The 22,660-nt window shown below is 43.1% G+C and overlaps 1 protein-coding gene across 1 annotated transcript in view; it reads right to left on the minus strand.

Annotated features, from left to right (window-relative positions):
- Window positions 1-11,660: 11,660 nt before the first annotated feature.
- LOC109429485 (uncharacterized) overlaps window positions 11,661-22,660 on the minus strand; it is a 54,985-nt gene continuing 43,985 nt past the window's right edge. Inside the window, exons 3-4 of the mRNA XM_019705442.3 lie at window positions 12,631-12,883; window positions 11,661-12,561 (exon numbers count right to left, since the gene is read on the minus strand). Coding sequence (XP_019560987.2) covers window positions 12,374-12,561; window positions 12,631-12,883 — 441 coding nt within the window. The 3' untranslated portion in view covers window positions 11,661-12,373. The remainder of the gene's footprint in view (window positions 12,562-12,630; window positions 12,884-22,660) is intronic.

Here is a 22,660-nt window from a genome sequence, read left to right on the forward strand (position 1 = left end):
AAGTTTATTTTGGGATTCCCATTTTTGAGAATGTCTCCCTTTTTAGTTCCTCCAGCACTTCCTTCTGGGATTTCCCCAATGATTTTTTTGTATTCCATTAGAAAATTCCTCCTTATTGTATTCCTTCAGAGATCCCTCCAATAATTCATTCCAGAATTTCTTCTTAGATTCCTCCAGGAGTTTTTTTTCTAAGGTTTTCCCAAGGATTTTCCAAAAGTTTATCCATGGTTTCCTTCAGGAGTTCTTTCAATGTTTTTTTCTCCTCTTCTCCACCATCAGTTTCCTTAGACATCTCTACAGGGATTTTAACCGGAATTTCTTTTGAGATTCCATCAGAACTTCTTTCTGTGTTTCCTAAAAAAGTTCCTTTCGAGATTCCTCCAGGAGCTCCTTCTTGGCTTCCTTCAGGAATTCACTCAGATATACATTCCAAGATCTCGGTAGGTAACCCCTCCGGTATTCTTTCAAAACCCTTATTATTATTATTATTATTATTATTATTATTATTATTATTATTATTATTATTATTATTATTATTATTATTATTATTATTATTATTATTATTATTATTAGAGATTTTCAGCCCGCGGCTGGTTCATCTCCAAACTACTTCTATGATTGGTATTCCTTTTTGGATTCCTTCAGGAATTCCTTCCTGGATTCTTCTGGGATTCCTCGAGGACATCCTTCTAGGATTTATCCAGGATTTTTTCCCGGAACTCCTTGAGTAACTTTTTCCAGCATCCCTCCATTTACTCCATCCAGGATTCTTCCAGGACAAATATCTTAGAATTATGCGAGGAATCCCTTTACGGATTCCTCCCATAGTTGCTTCTGGAATTCCTCCAGGATTTTCTTATCCAGATACTCTTTTGTGATTCCCCAAAAGTTATTTTCTGGATTGCTTCAGAAATTCTTTACGGGATTCTTTCAATTATTTCTTCCATGCTTTCTTCAGAAATTAAACCAGGAGTTCCTTCTGACAATCTACAAATATCTCCATCTAAGATTCTTCCAGAAGTTTATTCAAGGTTTCTCCGAAAGTTTCATATAAATTGCTCCAGGTACTCCTCATGGAATTTCTTTTGAAATTTCTCTATTTCCTTTCATGATTGTTCCAGGAGTTCCTTCTGAAATTCTTCTGAAAGTTCCTTCTGAGATTCCTCCAGATCCTTTTGAAATGTTTTCAGAAGTTTTTTTTTCTGGGATTCCCAGTAGGAATTCCTGTGGAAATGTTATCCTTCTCCTGTTTGGGAAACCTATGAAGAACATAATGAGAAATTCCTTACAAAGTTGCTAGAGGAGTTCCTTAAGAAATTGTTGGATGAATTCTTCGAGGAAGTCCTGTAGAAACTATATAAGGAACTCTTGGAATCTTACCGTAATACCAGACAAATTTTCCTTTGTAACCTTAGCGGCGTGCAGTGACCTCTATACCAAGCAGCAAACTATTGGTCTTGAGAAGCATTTCAGCGAAATTGATTTTTGTCTGCAAACACAATAGGGTATGTGTTCCATAATTAATCTCACGCTCCCATATTCATCCTATTCGAAAACAAGCGATTACGGCACCGATTGATTCCGTTCTTTTTGTTTTCATGGGTGCTCACTTCTAACAAAAAATACAAAAATAAGAAACAAAACAAACAGCGCTTATATCCTTTGTTTTTCGTAGGATGAAAATGGGAGCCACATGCTTAAGAAGGGAACCGATACCCTAAATTATTCTTTACGCAGGATTTCAAAACCACTTTCTCAGATACAGTTGTTGCGTCCGATAGCTGCATGTCTTAACAAATTAAGCCAACATTTATTTCCATTATTTGTTATTTACAATAATGTGAATGGAAAAAAAATCATGCAATTTTTTTTATTTACTGGATAATAATACTTAATGCAAGTAAAAAGTTTATTAATTATGAAATATTTTTTTCTATAGGCCTAGTAGAAAGCTACGTAGCATATCACAAACCCCTACCCCCCTATCGTCACACTTCGTCACAAAATCACAAACACCCCCTCCCCCCCCAAAAAGCTACTCATTTATGGACGACCCCTTATGATATGTGCACGCGCCCATGGCGATAGCGTCCGAATTTTACTCGTTCGTTACAGTCTACCGCCTTTCATACTCTTTTTTTTTCTATGTATTAACGAGAGTTTTAGCCCTAGGCTAGTTCATCTCGGGACCCACGCTTTACTTCCCTTCCGATGGAAGAACTCACATTTTGTGAGTTTGTCGGGAGTGGGATTCGATCCCAGGTCCTCGGCGTGATAGTCAAGTGTTCTAACCATCACACCAGGTCCGCTCCACCTTTCATACTATGTATTCTTCTTCAGCTTCTTGGAAAGTACTGGGTTCTGCTCTCTTTGTACCACCTGAAAAATGCTGATCTCCGCTTGTGCTAGTTCTTGCTACGTCAGTAGCCCCGTTCCTAGCAACTCCTTCTTCACTCTTCGCTGCACATTATGATTTAATCAAAACTTATAGGCTACCGCACTCCACATAATCACTTTGCCTATCATACTCGAATGCCCGTTACGAATCGTCTTCAGCAATCGAACTCTGATCACCGCTGCCATAAGCTAGCTTTTACAGGAGCTAGCTTCGATTTTCCACAGACCAAAGCTACCTCTACTACACCTGTAAACTCCGCTCGAATACACGCTACACAAGCGTATACGCTTTCTCGCTGGCATCCACGATGGCTGGCATGTGTGTGTAGTTGCAGGTCGGCGACATCTCACTGCGCACGTTTCGATTATTGTGTATAACAGCGGGAAATACGAACTTCATCCAGTCGTTGAAACAGATTCGTCCAAGACGACCATTTGTCCCTCAACTGTACGATCATCTTTTTTTTTTATAGAATGAGAAAATCTGTAACAGATACCCAAGAGGTGGTTCCTCGGGTGATGTGGGGATCGACCCACTAAAAACTCATTCTCTCTCTTCCTTACCTTCGCGGTACGCCCGTTAGGGATGACTTCGAGAAGGGGGGGGGGGGGGGGGACATGAGTACACTCTAATAGTAAGCGTTCCACCAGCTGCCGCCTTAAGTTGTTCACTCTCCCCTGGAGGCTCGGGTCCTGGCTAGTACTTAGACTACCCGTTGAACTCAAGCTCCTGGATGGGGAAGGGGGGCCAACTCAACTAGCTGTTGTTCGGCTCGCCATTTATTCTGTAGTTCAAGTACGATTCGAGAAACCGTGGAAGTAACGGATTGATTGATTGATTTGTCTTTATTAGAGAGACTTTCAGCCCTTGGCTGGTTCGTCTCTGGAAGTAACGGAGTCCCACTTATCCGCCCCCATACACATCCTTTCAACAATGTTGTCAGGCGTGATATCTCTACCGCATACCTCCTGCATACTCGAACTTTGCTCCACGAAACGTGGACATTCAAAGAGCACATGCTCCGCGGTCTTGTCGCAGTCTGCACACTCCGGACATGCGGGGGAGCCTGCGTGTCCGAATCTGTGCAGATACCACCTAAAGCACCCATGGCCTGACAGAAATTGAGTCAAGTGAAAATTCACCTCGCCATGGGGCCTGCTCGTCCACTTGGACACGCTCGGTATGAGCCTATGTGTCCATCTACCCCTGCTGGAGGAATCCCATTCGCTCTGCCACTTCAGCATAGACGAGGTTCTGGCGATACGCCTCGCACCTCTTATGCCGCGTCGCTCGAAGCATTCTTCATCCTCTGCCACCACTAAAGCTATGGGCATCATGCCCGCTAGCACACATATCGCGTCCTTTGAGACCGTGCGGTATGCGCTCACCACCCTAAGGCACATCAGCCTGTGGGTACTCTCAAGTCGCTTCACGTTTCAGTTAACCACTAGCGCCTTCGACCATGCAGCGGCGCCATACCGTAGTATGGAGACCGCTACTGCAGCGAGCAGCTTACGCTTACTCGAGACTATTGCCGAGCTGTTAGACATTATCTTTGACAATGCCATTATCGCCATGCTTGCCCTTTTGCAGGCATATTCTACGTGGCTTCCGAATTTCAGCTTATCGTCGATCATGACCCCCAATTGCTTCAGTGAGCGCTTAGAGTTGATCGTGCATCCACCTGTGGTGACCACTGCCTGCTGTTCAGACTTGCGGTTGTTTACCACCACCACCTCCGTTTTGTGGTGCGCGAGTGCCAAATGTCTCGACCTCATCCAATCCTCCACTATGCCAATTGCGTGAGTTGCTATCAGTTCCACTTCCTCTATCGACTCGCCGTATACCACGAGGGTAATACCATCGGCGAAGCCGACCAGCTTTACGCCCGGTGGAAGTTTGAGCCTCAATACGCCATCATACGCCGCGTTCCATAGTACCGGGCCCAAGATGGACCCCTGTGGTACCCCTGCGGTGATTTTGTAGCTCCTCTCGCCTTCCTCGGTGTCATAGATTAGCACTCTATTCTGGAAGTAGCTCTCCAATATCCGGCATAGGCTAACCGGGACTCCTAGGTGGTGTATTGCGCACTCAATGGCGGTCCAGCTGACGCTGTTGAACGCATTCTTAACGTCCAGCGTGACGACCGCGCAATAGCGGATTCCTGTTCGCTTCTTTTGGAGCGCTATCTCGGCCGTTTTGGTTACAGCCCTAATAGCGACCCTTCCGGAAGCCGAACTGGTTATCCGAGAGACCAGAGTCATCGGGTTTCTCGGTATAGACCATCAGCCTCGACAGAATGATCCGTTCCAACAGTTTTTCGGCGGTGTCCAGCAGGCAGATAGGTCTGAATGCCGACGGGTCGCCAGGTGGCTTCCCGGGTTTGGGCAGTAGAACCAATCTTTGCCTTTTCCACCTCTCCGGAAATTCGCCTCTGTCTAGGCACATCTGCATAGCCATTCTGAACATGTCAGGCTTAGCCTCGATGACCGTCTTGATGGCTAATGTCGGGATACCGTCCGGACCCGGAGCCTTGTTCAACTTAAGCGACTTCGCTATTGCAATGAGTTCGTCGTTCGTCACCGGGGCTACCTCGCTATGGCCGGTTTGGCTATAGGGAACGGGGGCCCATGGTCTTGTATCGTGACGCGGGAACAGCGTTTTCACGATCTTCTGCAGCATCTCTGGGGAGCGTTCTGGGGGTGCTGACGCGCCCTTCGTTTTGGCCATGACTACTCTGTAGGCATCACCCCATGGGGTCGTGTTGGCTGCCTGGCAGAGATTTTCGAACACGCCCGCTTACGAGTCTTAGGGCCGATTTCTTCACCCGGGCTTAAATTTTAAACCAGGCTTAGCAAAATTTTAAGCCAGGCTTAACTTTTTTTCGATGTCTTCACCTCGGCTTAACCACTAAACCCGGTTTAATAAAGCTACGGTTTACGTTAAGTGTGGCTTATTTTAAGCGGTGCTCTGAGGTGGCTTAGCAGTGCTAAGCCAGGCTTAAGCCGCAAATAGCAGAGTTTGAGTTTCTTCACCTGCTTCATGGATACATTTTTGAAACAGCAGAAAATATTTTTAATGAAACATGTGCACTTAGGAACGATACAATTGTAAAACTTTTGGATACGGATGGAGGCGATCATATAGAAAATGATAATCTACATCCAGGGACAATCAAGTTTTTACATTAGATTGAAAGTCTTCAAAAAGGCACCGTGTTTGCAAATTTGTCATCCTGCTTGGAAATCGAAAGCACATTTGAAATGAAGTTTCTATTTATTTTAATCCAGTCCTTTCCATAATGTCAGGTCACAATGAACAATTACACTAAAAAAAATCTTCAAATAACTTTTTATACACTGATTTCTTACAGAAACTTAGTTCAAAGCACGTTTAGCCCATCCAATATTCAACATTTTGACTCATAATTCTAAATATAAAAAAGTATTAGTCGTGGTGTACTTCTAAACATGACTTTTTTTTGAATACCTAATAGGGTGACGATGGCTATTATCGGCAGGTTTGTTCTTTTTGTCGTGGGGGTTTTTCGTTGGCCAAAATGCCTGAAACATTGCCATATCATTCAGCCTAATTTGGAAGGATTTGTGGCCAACTTTGAGTTCAATAGGTTTCAAAAAACCTTTTATGACGACGAAAACAAAACTGCTGAAAATACATAAGTTCCACTACCTAAAAATGACGCAAGTGGATTTTAAATATCTTTTCGCAACTCAGCACTATGAAATTTGATTTATACTTGCCGTATCACAACGGACTAGTTTTTCATACTATACCAAAAAAATTACAATATGATTCATAAGCACGATGGTACTGATAGAAATTATCATATTCTAGTGATTTATTTTTCACTGCAAAAATGTTTTTCAACTCGTTGCAGAGGAATTCCTGGAGGAATCACAGATAAATTCCTAGAAAGAAGTTCCCTGGAAAAATCTCTTAAAGAAATTCCAGGAGGAACCCCTGGAGGAGTTCCTGAATGAGTTCTTGGAGGAATTTCTGGAGCAATAACTGGAGGTGTTCCTGAAAGAATTCCTGGACAAATATCTGGAGGAATCTCAGAGTAACCTCTGGAAAAATTCATGGAGCTATCTCAGAAGAATTCCTAGAGAAACTTCTGGTGGATGTCTTGAAGGATTTTCTGGAAAAATCTCAGATGAATTCCTAGAGAAAAACATAAAGGAATTCCTCTAGGAATGCTTGAAGGGCTCCCCGAAGGAAGAATCTCTGGAGGAATCACTGGAAAAATCCTGGAGGTATCTCGGAGTAATCCCTGAAGAAATCTCTGGAGAAATCCATGGAGGAAATCCTGGAGAATTTCTTGAAAAAATTCCTAGAGGAATCCCCGAAAGAAATTCCTGCAAGAATTTCTGGAAAAAATGTGTAGGAATCGCAAATAAATTCCTGGAAGAATTCCCGAAGGGATTCCTTAAACAAATTCAGGAAGAATTCCTGATGGAACCCCTGGAGGTGTGCCTAGAGGAATCCTTGGGCAAATTCCTTGAGGAATTCTGGGAGGAATCTCAGAGGAATTCCAGAAGAAATTCCTGGATGATCTAGTGGAAAAATCTCTGAAAGAATCCTTTTAAAAATCCTAAAGGAATTCCTGGAAGAGTTGCTAGAGGAAACTTTGAAGGTATTCTTGAAGGAATCTCTGGTAAAATCTCAAAGGAATTCCTGGACAAAAACCTGAAGGAATTCCTCGAGGAATCCTTGGAGGGATTCCTGGAAGAATCCTCGGAGAAATTCCTGGAGGAACTCTTGTAGGAATCGCAGATAAATTCCTAGATGAATTCCCAAAGGGAAAGAAAGTCTTGGAAATATTCCTGCAGGAACCCCTGAAGGTGTTCCTGGAGAAATTCCTAGAGGGATCTCAGAGGAACTACTGGAGAAATCCCTGGATGCATTGCTGGAGGATCTTGTGGAAGAATCTCTGGGGAAATCCCTGGAAAAATTCCTCGAGGAATTCTTGGAGAAATTCCTCTAGGGATCTCTGGAATAATTCCTGAGGAATCCCTGGAAGAAATTCATGCAGGAACTCCTGTAGGAATCGTAGATAACTTTCTGAAAGAATTCCCGCAGGGACCCTTAGAGAAAGTCCTTGAAAAATTCCTGAAGCAGCCCCTGGAGGTGTTTCTGGAGGAATCGCAAGGCAAATTTCTGGAGGAATCTTAGAGGAAATTCCTTCAAGGAGAAATCCATAGAAAAAAAAAATTGGAGCTATTTAAGAGAAATTCCTGAAGAACTCCCTGGAGTTCCTAAATTTTTTTCATGGGCCGTAACGCACGATCATATTTTCCTTTTTCGAAAAATGGTCTAGACTCTGAAGCATCACACGACCAACACATTTTCAAAAAGTCATTATCGAAATGCAACTTTAACAAGGCGATAATGAAGATTATTATTCGAAGGCAATTCTGGATATCAAAACACAAAGCAACATTGCAACGCCTTTTCTGCAATGTGGTACTCCAACTTTGTACAATGAAAGGAAAATTCGAACACCAAATGTTGTGGAACGATCATATGAAGTAGGTACTAAATCGAAGATCTTCGATACTAGCGTTGGGTAAAATATCAACAGTCTAGGTAGTTCATCATTATTAATTTCCTTCTGCATCCGAAAAATTTACCGAGCGATTTCGCTTTTCCTGCTCAAATTTCAGCGGATGTTTTGTTGTTGTTACTCCATACTGCATATAACGGGCATTTCAAAATATCGGCGGCTTAAAATGACGTTTCCAATGGAAAGTCACTGGAATGATATGGGAAAATTCGTTAAGCTTGGCTTAGCGTAAGCCATCGCCTTCATTTGCTAAGCCGGTGTGAAGAAATGCAAATATTTAAACCTGGCTTAAAAATTTGGGTTAACTTTAAGTGTGGTTTAAGATAAACCAGGCTTACGTCGTTAAGCCGGGTAGGTGAAGAAATCGGCCCTTAATCTCTTTATTCAGTGCCAGTTTAGCCGCCCTGCAGGCCTCGCTTCGTTCAATCCTATCCTCATCGGTACGAGCCCTTTGCATCCTCCTTCTAGCTCTTAAACAGGATGCGCGGAGTTCTGAGATTTCTGGACACCACCAGTACACCGGTTTGCGTCCATTTCTGGGTAGGGATCGCCTTGGCATAGCGGCGTCACATGCACGGCTTAGGGTTCCGACAAGATCATCGCTGGATAGATCGTCGGTGTTACTCTCCATAAACAATCGCTCCACAAATGCCGGCTTATCGAATCGCGAGGTCAGCCATCCCCGATGACGGTCGATGACCTTCGGCTGTGGCCGTCTTCCTCCGTGTTCCACTCTGTATCGAATCGCCAGATGGTCACTATGCGTGTATCCATCGTCGACCCTCCAGTCCGAGCTAGGGTTTAGACCCGGGCTCCAGAAGGTCACATCAATGATGGACTCTGCACCATTCCTACTGAAGGTTTTTTTGTCGCCTACGTTCGCGACATCCACGTTTAGTCTAGCCATAGCTTCGAGTAAGGCCCAACCTCTCGCGTTAGTCAAGCGGCTACCCCACTCAATCGCCCAGGCGTTGAAGTCTCCACCGATGACCACGGGACTCAATCCCACCATTGCGCTTGTTAACGATTCCAGCATAGACGAGAACTGGTCTATCGTCCACCTGGGAGGGGGATAACAACTTCAGTAGTATACCCCTTTGATCTTCGCTATTGCGAAGCCCTCGTGCGACGTGGAAACTATTTCCTGGACCGGAAAACGACCGGTTGTACAGATCGCCGCTAGCTTGGCCTTATCCGCTACCCAGTTCCCGTTATCGGGAGGGATGCGGTATGGGTCCGATAGTAGTGCGATATAGTATACCATAATCAGGAACTTACTGGCATCGTTCCTGATGTGCCCGAGGCACTTCTAACTGGGCTGTGACACTTTGGAAGCGGTGCCATATCGCTTGAACAGAGTTGCTTCCGGATGTGTGGAATTTCTGAAGAGGACCAGCAGAGCCCACTGCTGGTCCCCCGCCACGCCTAGGCTTACTCCGCTTGAGCAGTTCGTATGTGCCGGTGCTCGGTCACCTTCCGGTGCCAAAGGTGGGAAGTCCACACTGATGTGTGGATATGGTTCGCTTAGGAAAGAATCCTAGGCTCTCACCTAGCACTGTACGATCATCTGCTGATCTCGATCCATGCTTAATATCTAGAAATATTGGAAATGGATCTTCCAATATGGGTCAGTGGCGGAAACTCTGCCGCATATTCTTCGGCGTTTAGATTTTTAGCTGACTGTGCTGAGCACGGTGGGCAGGTTGCTCCGAATGTAGCGACATCAATTAGGTAGACGTCCGGGACATGCGAAGGGCTTTGCCTCCACAGCAACCGTTGTATATGATGATCCTCCGAACGAATTCGTATTTGACGGAACACTTCCTTCAAGTCTGCGCAGAATTTAATCCTATTTCCTCAAAAGTTACGGTTCATGAAACCATAGCCACCGCATAAAGATTTTATTCGGATTCTTAGGATTGACAGTCACTCCTAATGGAAGATACCACGTCCGCTTCGAATCTGCTTCACCAAGTTCCACCTATGTAGCTTTGTGTATGTAGCCCTTCGGTTGGTGTTTGAACCTCTGCATTACTGTACTCTCCCCAAATGTCTGATCTTTCCAAATACATGGCTCCAGACACTGAAGACGTCGGGTAACTGTCCGGAAACTGAAAGCGATCATACCTCCAAAGAAGCCCCGTCTCGAATAGTTGACCAGCTCATTTTATGGTGTTCTGCAGAATCTGCTTCGCTCATTGTATATCTAATGACTCCGGGCATGGCATAGTATCGACCCCTAGACTTTCCAAGACAAAGAACTCCTTCACTAGATCTTGCAGCTTCTGGTCATTATGGGATTTGCTGATGTAAAACTGTGTGTCCGGTCATTGTGCTCGCTCTGCACTCCGTACACTGCACTGTCCACCCAAGCCGTGACTTAGTTTTAATGAGTCCTTTGGGATTTTTCGCGACTTCAACGTGGTCGTGACGTATTCGTATACGTTCCCAATAATTAGAATCCGAGGAAGACTTCAGATGTGGGAAGTCCTGGGCTAGTGGCGTGGCAGATCTAGATTCTGCTCTGTAAGCCCCTTGGTTCGCACATCGTTCAACGTGAATCTTGTCTGTCCAGTTTCTACTGCTATATCCAGAGCTACTAGCTGAGACTTTGCTTGCACCCACTTCACGTTAGCTGTCCAGCTGCAGGCAAAGTGGTAGGGTTTCTACTTTGCTCGTCCCTCGGCGTCTTCGCAGATCCATCGTCCTATAAGACGTAGGCTGCTATGGACCGATTGTTGCCGCACAGACAAACAGACGTCTCACTCTACTCTCTTTCCATCGTTTCACTTTTTAACAAATAATTCAATGTTCTGCAGTTCGCAAATCGCTCGCTCACGGCACTCGCATTGAATTTGCTCCTGTTTGAAGTTTGCTCACTATCGCCATCTACTCAGTGAGTTTGCGAAACGCAGGATAATTAGCATTCGGCGCTTGTGTTTTCGTGACGATAATTTAAATCGCATTTTTTTTTTCCAAGTGATACGTATATTTGTCTGGGCCCATATAGCCGAGGCGGTAAACGCACGGGTATTCAGCATGACCATGCTGAGGGTGACGGGTTCGATTCCCGGTCGGTCCAGGATCTTTTCGTAAAAGGAAGTTTCCTTGACTTCCTTGGGCATAGAGTATCTTCGTGCCTGCCACACGATATACACATGCAAAATGGTCATTGGCAGAGGAAGCTCTCAGTTAAAAACTGTGGAAGTGCTCATTGAACACTAAGCTGAGAAGCAGGCTTTGTCCCAGTGATGACGTTACGCCAAGAAGAGGAGGAGTATATTTGTCTGTAGTATAGTTTTATTTATTGGGATGATAACGTTTGCGGTAGTCGATTTTCTGCCAGTCTTTCCTCTACAATCGCTAGTATAGTTACCTGTTATTAACTCAACGCGACATTGCTGGGTCGGACATCGTCCTGTCGATGGGCAACAACGAGCTCGAAACCGGTCCTGTCTCGCGTCGCGTCTTATTAGTGTCTGCATACCAAATGGCCAAGTTTTACCATATTTACTTCATGCTTGTTGAGCACCCCCTAAGACTCAACAGATTTCGCTCAAATTTTGAAAATAGCTTCTGAGAGTCCGAAACAATTGATTCATGGGGAAAAACGGTGTTTTCCACATAAGTTTGCTACCCTACTGGAGGTACGTCATCATAATCACACAAAACTCTCAATGAAACTGTTGGACATAAAATTGTATTTCTAGATCTTGACTTTAAACGTAATAAAAATCCTTGTTCTTAATAAAAACTTGAACAAATGGTGAAACTATTGGTTGTTGCAGTGAACTATTTTCCTGTGTACGTATATCTGTTGTTCTGGTTAAAATTCCTTAAAGAAGTAAACGTAAATTACGACGATACTAAACTCTATCCCACAATTTTGAGTATCCTTGTGCTAATTTAAAAGAGTGCAGTAACTAACAACAGTACAATGCTAAGCAGCCGCCTTCTATCGCGCGTCCTAATCATATTTGTTTTCCACATATGTAACCAATTGTGTACAACCAGATCACTAGAATGTGATGATTCAACTGTGCCAATTACGATTCGTAATTTATAGTCGATTGTTGTTGTCTTTTGGATATCCTCACTATGCGATTCTTATATCTTATTTCCCTGCATCAGGTGCCATGTTTGATTATGATCGGTTTTTTGTTGATTTGATTTCTTTTGTTACTCGTAAATGTTTGATTCCGAAAGAACAATCTTCGATTGCAAACGGAATCACTTTCTCAGAATACTGTCATTACGCGTTAAAATCCGAAGCAATACTGACTAAGTACGTTTCTACGCTAGGCTAGAAATCTATCGCAACCCTTATTGTCCAAACCGGAACACGGAAATCCGTTCCTCGCTTAAAAGCTAATTTGTATAGGTATTAAAAGCTACAGGTAACCCAATCGCACCATATCCCGACAGACGCCGGTCATCCTCTTGATGTAGGCCGGATTGTAGAGCAAATCTTTGGTGTACTTGTCCAAGTCGATCAGTTCGGAGGACTCCAGGGCGGCGGAAACGTCCGGAAGGTCTTTCTCTACGCAGCAGGTGGAGTGCAGGGTCATGAGGGCCATTCCTGAAATTGAAACATCAGTCATCAGTATCTACGCTCAGCGAGAATGGAGACGCATGGTGCTGCACCTACCGAAACCGAACCGGGCAAACTTGGCCAAATGCGTTTGCAGTGTGTCGAAGGGAAACAGACGACGCCCGTTGCTTCCAAGTTCATCGATCCGCTCGACCAGGGCAGTGTGATACTTTCGCAGCAGTTCGGGCAGTCGCTTGCGGAGCTCGGTGTCGGTGCAGCAGAAGATGAAGTAGGACAGATCGATGACCGGTGTGCCGCAGCGGGTGACCTGCCAGTCCAGGAATCGGAGCTCCTTCGGTTGGTTGATGTTCTGAAATTTAGAGTGGGAGATTTAGAACTAGATAAACTTTTCCTAAATGGTGTAATAACAGATTTAGGGTAAAGGAAAAACCTCCTTAATTTATCTAGACACTGAACTCATTTGGCATGGGTAAATCGTTCACAAATCTTAATCTACAAAGAAAAATAAGTCAAAATTTGCAATACTTCACTGAATATTGTAAATTCATTTGATGGACAAAATAGATAGGATTTTCTTCTTCTTATAAGGACTGTATCGTTAATTATGAGTACACCTTTGAGGCTCTGTATTAAAAAAAAACTATACTTTAAAACTATACATTGGAGCCTCGTGGTCGTGCGGTTAGCGTCACCAAGCGTATAATCGTACCATGCCATGGGGTGGGGGTTCGATTCCCGCTCCGAGTGATGGAACTTTTCGCAAGAAATGTTTCTTCTTCGTATCCACTGGTGCTTGTAATGTGTGTCGTGTCCGTTGTCTAGTGTTAAGTTTCGTTCAGTCTGTACAGCCTCTGGCTGAAGACGGTGTCCGTGTCTTTTTTTACAACTGCTATGTGTCTATGTGTTGCTAACGTTGTAAACAAACGATAACCTTCATTAAAAGTTAAAGTTTTTCTCAAGCGGAGAAATGCGAGAAATGTTTACGGAAGAGAAGCGAAAATGGATTGTGACCAGGTACTGCAATGAAAAATGATCATCGCTAAGAAAATTAGCAAAAGTTGAATGTGTTAGGGTTTTTGTTGTCCAAAACGCTAACAAATGATTCGGTATGCATAACACACTGAAAGACTCACCCGGACGCGGCAAAAAAACAGGTGAGTCCAAGTCAAATTTAGACAGCAAAATTTGTAAAATCGATAAAAGAAAATAGGAGGTATCGATCATCTCTCGTTTGTCGGGTGAAGATCACTGCGTCCAGATTTTAGAACTATTGTGATACGGTATCGATCATAGATTGCACAAAAAAAAGTGGAACAACTGGTTCAGCGCGCCAAGGAGCGTAATTCCCTGAAGACTTACCCAAAACAGAAATGTCCAAAAATGCAGTCAAATTCTGGTGGATTCTGGGGATCTTGGAAGCTGTACGAAGATGTTTTGAGTAAAAATTACATGTGCATAATAATGGATGATGAAACGTATGTCAAATTGGACTACAAGGCACTTTCAGGGGCACAGCTTTTCACTGTGAAACGTGGCACGGATATTCCGAATTAGGAGAAATCATTTTTGTGAAAAAAAAATGGGAAAATGTGTTAGTTTGGCAAGCAATTTGTCAATGTGGTATGAAATCGTCGAAATATACGGGAAGGAATGTCTCCAGAAACTAATTCTGCGAATCATCTGAAAGCACAAAGGTCCTACATTGGGTCAACCCAAGCAAACCCGTCGTCGGAACGGTTGTCCAAAACATTATGAAGAACACCAAGAAGAAAGTGCGAGATGTGGCAAGATCCACGAAAAATTAAATTTACAATGATGTCATGGGCTTTTCTGATGTTCAATAAACAATGTAATTGAATTTAATTTACATAATAAATAAAACAGTTTCAAATACAGCAATTTTCAGGTGTACTCATAATTAACGATATTACAGTCCCACCCATTTTTCTTCACATAGCTAAAGTAAATTGAATGTTTGAGATTTTTTTAAATTCAATGGTAAATGGTAAATCTCTCATTATCCTGATGAGTTCGTCTGCTTTTTCAAAACACTTGTCCGTAGCGAAAGAAACAACGTTGAAGCAAAATTCGCGTATATCTCAGTTTGCTGTTTTGAGACATCGGGAAGTAATACTCGGCAGATGTTTTGTGCATAAGAGAATACAAAAGATGACGATAAGTATAGCAAGACCGCCCAGAGGCATTTAAAAGGTTAAGCAAAAGAAAGTTTCAGGAAGATCTAAGGGAGGCAGAGGTGGAAGAGTGAACTAGAGGTTCTCAGGGGGGAGTAATAGGGGTTACAAAGGAGGGTTTTGAAAGGGTTCCGGCAGATTTCAAGGACTTTCAGAGGGTTTCAAAGAAGTTTCAAGGGGTTTCACGAGACTTACAGGGACGTTTCAAGAGGTTTCAGGGTCGTTTTAGGGCGTTTCAAAGAGGTTTCAGGATTTCAGGTATCAGGTATCAGTAGGTCGGCTCTAGAGGCACGTTCTCCTCCATTTGGGAAATTTGTGCCATCGCCATGAACACGAGCCTATTCATCATTTACCTGACGGAAAAGGGAAGGAAAAAGGATAGGAGATGGGAAAGGACTGGTAAGGGAATAGGATCGTCATACTCGCAAAAGCGTACCACAATGGGTTCACATAGCGTCCTGAAAAGGACACTGTAATAACGCATAAGCGTGCCACAATGGGTTCGAACAGCGCCCTGAGAAGGGCACTGTGATAATGCATAAAGCGTAAAGAGAGCCTATAGCTCTTTACCACAGCGGGTCAAGAACAACAGAACGTCCTGAAGATTCAGGTTTCTGAAGTCAGTTTCACTTAATAAGTGTTTCCCGAGTACTCGGAAACGCAATTGCGCAAAAGCTGGACAGTTACATATTAAATGATACGAAGTTCCATAATCGGATTCACAGCTATCACATGCAAATGAATCAGCTTGCTGAATATTCGCCATGTGATAACTGAGTCGGCAGTGGCCAGTCAATGCTTTGACCAGCATGCTGCAATTCTGCTTTGACAGATTTGTTAGATACTTTGCCACCCCTAGAGATGGCTCAGTACAATACAATTTTATTTGACGACATGACTCCAAACTATTCCAGTATTGTTTGTGCTGAGTGGCAGCCCAGGTGTCAATCTGAAGCTTCACCCAACACTTGGATACCGGAATAGCTGGCTCAGGGCCAATGAAGTCATGTGATGCTCCAGTGCGAGCTAACTCATCAGCCAATTCATTTCCAGCGATGGAAGAATGGCCAGGTACCCATACAAGGTGAACAGCGTTTGCTGAATTCAGCTCCTCAATTTGAGTTCGACAAGCGATAACTATCTTCGACCTGGAGTTGGCCGAAGCAAGTGCTTTAATAGCAGCCTGGCTATCTGAACAGAAGTATATTACTTTGCCCATTACGTGCTGCTGAAGTGCTGATTGCACTCCGCACATAAGAGCAAAGATTTCGGCCTGAAAAACGGTGCAGTGTCTGCCAAGTGAATAAGACTGATACAGCCTTAGTTCACGAGAATAAACACCAGCACCTGCTCGACCTTCTAGAAGGGAGCCATCAGTGTAACATACGATGCCGTCTGAAATACTTCTCTCCAGATAACCAGATGTCCACTCTTCCCGGGAAGGAATTTCGTGGAAAATGTCCTATATGGAAAATTACAAGCAATTGTAAGATCACTTGGAGCAAGGACAACTTTGTCCCAATTCACCAAAAGTGGAAACAACGAGGTGTGTGTTGAACTGCGGTTCACAGGAGTTTCCTCTAGTAAACCGAGTACCCATAGACGGTAAGTGCAAGAAAGTGCTTCTTGTTTGAGATGAATGTGTAGTGGGACAACGTCAAAGAGAACTTCGAGCGCTGCCGTGGGAGTTGAAGAGAACGCTCCAGACATCGCCATTAAGCACATCCTTTGGAGATGGCCTAACTTTGATTGGACCGTTCTCACTTCGCCCTTTTGCCACCACACAAGACATCCATAGGCCAATATTGGCCGAACAACAGTTGTGTAGATCCATTTGATATACTTGGGTTTTAGACCCCAAGTTGTACCAAAGGTTCGCCGGCATTGCCCAAAGGCCATACAAGCTTTCTTGATTCTGAACTCAACATGAGGTGTCCAGGAAAGCTTGGAATCAAGAATGACTCCAACGTACTTTACCTGTTCAGTCACATTGATTTCAGAATCAAAGAGACGTAAAGTTCGAACACCATTACGGTTTCGCTTTTCCGTGAAAAGAACAATAGATGTTTTACTCGGATTTACCGAAAGGCCATATTGGCGACACCAACCCTCAACTACCTGAAGAGCGTTTTGCATCAGGTCGAAAAGGGTGCTGATGCACATACCGACTAACAATGTTAGGTAGTCGTCGGCAAAACCATAAGTAGGAAAACCGCTATTATTGAGTTGCCTCAATAGCGTATCTGCTACGAGATTCCATAAAAGTGGTGATAAGACTCCCCCTTGGGGGCATCCACAAACACTCAATTTCCTAATCGCCGCTTGACGCAATGTCGAGAAGAGATGTCGGTTTTTGAGCATTTGGTGAATCCAATTGGAAATCATTGGGGATATACCATGACCCCGTGCGGCTTCCAATATGGCATCGAAAGGCACGTTGTCAAAGGCACCCTCGATATCTAAGAAAACACCCTAGCAGGATTGCTTTTGAGCGAATGCCTTCTCGATATCGTAAACAACTTTGTGTAAAAGAGTCACAGTGGACTTTCCAGATTGGTAAGCATGTTGGTTCACATGAAGAGGCACATTGGCCAGATAAACATCACGGATGTGATGATCCACAATGCGTTCTAAGCATTTCAGAAGAAAAGAGGTCAAACTGATAGGTCTGAAGCTCTTTGCTTCTTCATACGACGCGCGACCCACTTTCGGAATAAACTTCACAGTAATATCCCGCCAGGATTTGGGAATATACCCTGTAGCAAAACTGCAAACAAGTAGTTGTTTCAAAACATGTTTGAAATGATCAAATCCCTTCTGAAGCAAAATAGGATAAATCCCATCTGCCCCAGGAGATTTGAAAGGAGCAAAGCTATTAAGTGCCCATTCAATCGATTCTAAAGTTATGATACTCCGAGCCGAAGCTAAAGAATCATAACTACAAGAAAAGACATCAGGTTCATCCGAAGATGTAATATCCACACATCCGGGGAAGTGTGTACTGAATAAACATTCTAAAACTTCCTCATCAGAGGAAGTGAAATCACCATTTGGCAAACGAAGTTCGTTCACTTGAAAATCCTTAGATTTTGCAAGGATTTTGTTCAATCGACTGGCTTCACTCAGACTGGAAACATTTGTACAAAGGTTTTTCCAGCCGGATCGTTCAGCAGACCGAAGAGCTTTCTGGTAGGCCTTGCGAGCCGACCTGAAAGCCTCCGATCCAGCCGAACGTCGTCTGTTCCAACTCTTTCTACATTGTTTCCTAAGCTTCGCCAGATCGGAGTTCCACCAAGGGGTTCCTCTTGTGGTCTTCACAGACCGCAGAGGGCAGGCTTTTTCAAAAGCTTCCATGATGAAGGCCGTTGTGGTATCAACGGCATCATCTAAATCACTTGGAGTGTCAATTGATGGTGAGTATCCATGAAATTTGGCTGCAACCAAATCGGTAAAGAGATCCCAGTTGGTTGACCGGGGATTCCTGAAACGCAAAGTTTGCGAAGTAAAATTCACATGTTCAAACAAGATGTAACGATGATCAGATAAAGATTCTTCATCTGACACATGCCAATTGGTCAGCTCATGACTAATTCTGCTAGAGCAAAGCGTTATGTCTAACACTTCCTCTCTACCAGATACCATGAAGGTTGGGCGGTTGCCTATGTTAAGTAATCCAAGATCTGTACTACTCAAGTATTCCATCAAACTGGAGCCTCTCAAATTGATGTCTGAGCTGCCCCAGATTATATGGTGAGCATTAGCATCACTACCAACAATTAGCGGAAGGCCTTTTGAAGTGCAGTATGCAATGACTTGCTTGAAAGCATCCGTAGGGGATGGTTCATCATGCGGTAAATAAACCGAACAATAAACGTATTTCCTGTTGAGGTTTCCAACAGATACATCTATTATGATAGCACATACATCTCTGGTAGTTAGTTCAGAGATGAGTGTAGCAACGATTGCGTTGTTGACAAGCACACATGCTCGAGGCATGACACGTGAGTTTGCCATTTCATTTTTACTGAAAGTAGCAAACACCGGATTGACAAGGTTTCCTAAATAGAAATTCCCCTTACGAAAGTAAGGTTCTTGGACTAACGCCACTTGGGCTGTACCATTTTGCATAAGTCTACAAAGATTGATCGTTGCTGTTCTTTTGTGCTGAAGATTGATCTGAGCTATCCTAACCGTAGCCACTACCCAAACTAGGCAAGATTAAACTCTTAACAATCACAGCACAAAAAAGAACAGCAACAATAAAGCCAGATCGGTATCGAATTGAGTGCGCCAAAGGCGAGGATGCACAGAATACACTGTGTAAAACGCATAATGCGAAACCATATAGGTGAAAATCTAAACTAATTAATAACATCTTCATAATCCCGCCCTTATTCAGCCTCAAGTATGAGATTGAAGAAGGGCAGCTGATTGTCTCGGAGAAACACAAGGTCCACCGCGCTATTGCTCCGGTTAGCACAGTAAGGGCAAATACTGTGGAGGGTGCCCTGGTTGGTCGATACTTGACCATTGGTGGAAACTGGCGGAACCTTCGGCTGAAGGTGGCCTCGATGAGTGGCCTTGATGAATGGCCGATGAAATCGTCTCAATCGGCTGATTGAGACGGACACACTGCTACGTTTGCAGTTTGGCGGAATAATCTCGAACCTTTCGAAATATTGTATCCTTGCGAAACTTCAGGCCGATTGCTCTAATGGTTTGAGAGCGTAAGGTTACTGAAGTGGCTCAGATAAAATATTGTCGAAGAGGTGAAGTGAAACTTCTGAGATGAAAATTCAAAACCTAAGAGCTGGTTACTTGCATTAGAAGTCCTGGCTTTCTTAGAGGATTGAAATCCACCTTGGTAGAGGAGTCACTTCCCGAGGATGAGTTCTTTCACAGTGAAACGCACTATTTCGACTGACAAAAGATCATGTATTTCGTTGGTTCAAGTAGTGCTTATATACTAATTCTAAACCTAAAGGAATCACACATCGACACCTTATCATGCTTTCTTTCTGAATCACGTGATCAGCCTACGACTGCGTGGTGCAGTAGGGTCCTAACCTTATCAGTTGTTAGGTTGCGTATTCTCTTTTGGTTCGTTTATACAGGGCGACAGTCTACTGTGATGATTCATTGATTGAACTTGATAAGCTATTAGTGCATGGAAAGAGGCAGATAATTACGTCTATTTAATGTGTCGAAATCTATGATTTATGTAGAAATGCTAACTCTTCGCAATGGTTGCGAACACTGGTACTCCACAGGCTCCGTTTGCGGTTAGGTTTTTATTAGACCCCCCTAGCCATTCATTCCTAGGCACGGTAAGCATAAAGCCGCATAACACCATGAATTAGGGGTCACCTGATTAGTGGATTCCTACCACTGGAACAGGCGGTCCGTAGTGCTATTCTTAGCCAGTTGAACTAACCGCTACCGACACTACACAGCTATCTAGGCTGATCGGGAAAAGAAGTTGATATTGGTGATCAACTTCATACGGGCCCGAAAAGCCGTCAATATATCTCAGTTTGCTGTTTTGAGACATCGGGAAGTAATACTCGGCAGATGTTTTGTGCATAAGAGAATACAAAAGATGACGATAAGTATAGCAAGACCGCCCAGAGGCATTTAAAAGGTTAAGCAAAAGAAAGTTTCAGGAAGATCTAAGGGAGGCAGAGGTGGAAGAGTGAACTAGAGGTTCTCAGGGGGGAGTAATAGGGGTTACAAAGGAGGGTTTTGAAAGGGTTCCGGCAGATTTCAAGGACTTTCAGAGGGTTTCAAAGAAGTTTCAAGGGGTTTCACGAGACTTACAGGGACGTTTCAAGAGGTTTCAGGGTCGTTTTAGGGCGTTTCAAAGAGGTTTCAGGATTTACAGTGGTTTCCAAGAAGTTTCAGAGGTTCTGGAGAATTTCATGAATTAGACTAGGTTTGAGAGCATTTACAGGAGATTTTTAAGGCGATTCTGGTTTTTCTCAGCGAATCTTAAGGCAGGGTGCTTCAGGGCCGTTTCGAAGGTTTCATGGAGTATTAGGGGACTCATGGTGCGTTTCAGAGGGAGGTATTTGGGGTATTAAGAGTATCAGCGGATCTTCGAGGATTTGACGGGGTTTTCAAAGGCTTCGGGGTTTTCAGCTCACCAACGGATTAACTTCTATCGAACGGGTGCTTATTTACTCGCGGGAATGTCCTCTACCGGCGGGAAACGGTTTATACGCACCTTGGCGAGTAAAAACTCACTAAAAACTGGGATTTCTCGGGAGCGAAACCAAAAACTGCCTTGGTGTTTTCACTTTCAATAGTTATATAATAGCAAACGTAAACATTAACTGGTGGCCTAGCTGATGACAATTCAATAGGTAGCTCTATACATACGAAAACCCTACAATACAAATGCGAGAACGATGGAATGATCGTTTTTAGACGAGAGCACCAAAAAGTTCATGTTATTTTGAACTGCCTGAACTAGGAATGAAAATTGAGGTTTAAGAATTTAAGTATTTTAATACATATCAATATTAGAGGGTTGAACAGGACTCCAGGACGTTTCAGGAGGTTTCAAGGCGCTTCAGAGATTTTCAGATAATCTCAGGGGGTGTCAGTAAGTTTCATAAACGACAGTTTCAGACTTTCTGGGCGTTTCAGAGGGTTTTCTGATATGGTTGAGGTGTGTTTCATGGGGGCTTCAGAGGGTTGTCTGGTAATTTGGCCGAATACCGTTTCACCGAACGTCAGTTAGTCGAATGCCATCTAGCAGAATGTCTGGTTATTAACGATGTTTATGATTAAAATTTAAAGGTTGGGTTCAAAGGTAACTGTGGTTACCAACAGTAATGTAAAAGTGGTGCTATGCTAACATTTACATCTGAGATTTTTCCCTTGATTTTTCCTCTTCTGAACATTCATTCTTTCCTTTTGCTCATTTTTTGAGTAATACTTCGACTGAATTTTGATGCACTGACATAAGTCAAAAAATGTCTCGTATCAGCGTTCGTACCATTATACTATGTTAACCTTCCTTTTGCATCACGTTGGCAGCAGCTCACTGACGTAGTGTACGGTTTGGGTGAAAAATGACCCTAATTCCAAAAGAGGGTTAAAACACAAGATCATTTTAGTTCATTTTATTTTCGGCAAAACATTCAGCCAAATAAGAATCGGCCAAATGACTCGGAAACTTCAAAAGAGTATCAAGGGTCTTCAAGGGGTTTCAGGTTTCATGACGCTCCAAGGGGTTTTCAGATGCGTTTTGATTTTCGAACATCACAACCCCGTATGCCATTACTTCAAAAGCATATAGTAATAGACATTCGTTTAGCCGAGGCCCAAGAATTTTCAAAAAAGTATCAGGAAACTCATACAAAAGATTTTATGATAAAACTTGTTTATGGCATTGATAGTATATCTAGTACTTTTTTATGAAAAGGTGATACATCTTATATCACTTACTTATATACTGAAACAAAAACGAGGGTAAAACCCCTATAAATGTCATTTTTTGCCTAGACATTCGTTTAGCCGAGGAGAATGAAAAATTGGTTTTCAATAGAATTTTTGTAATTTCGCGAGTGTATTTCGAGGATATACCCCAACGCATTTAGTTTATGACGTGTTAGCAAGATAATTGACCTAAAAAGTTTATTTATTTGTGAAATTCAAAGAAATATTGCAAAAATTTGTCCCGATAAGGAGAAACGATGATGAATTAATTTATTTAAGGAAAATGCTTTCTGTAAACACTCATATGTAAGCTAGATTAGTTGTTTTTAAAATATGACACAGAATTATTGTTGGAAATGTTTAAATTATTGCAAAAAATGTCGTGAGAAAATAAAGTATATAGGATTTCGGTTGATTAAACATCAAAATGGGATTGATGAAAGCTAAAATAAATAGTTCTGTGTAGTAATAAAGACGTATCATAATGCCTC

Source organism: Aedes albopictus, chromosome 3, assembly GCF_035046485.1.
Source record: "Aedes albopictus strain Foshan chromosome 3, AalbF5, whole genome shotgun sequence".
In the NCBI taxonomy this organism is placed as follows: Eukaryota; Metazoa; Arthropoda; class Insecta; order Diptera; family Culicidae; genus Aedes; species Aedes albopictus.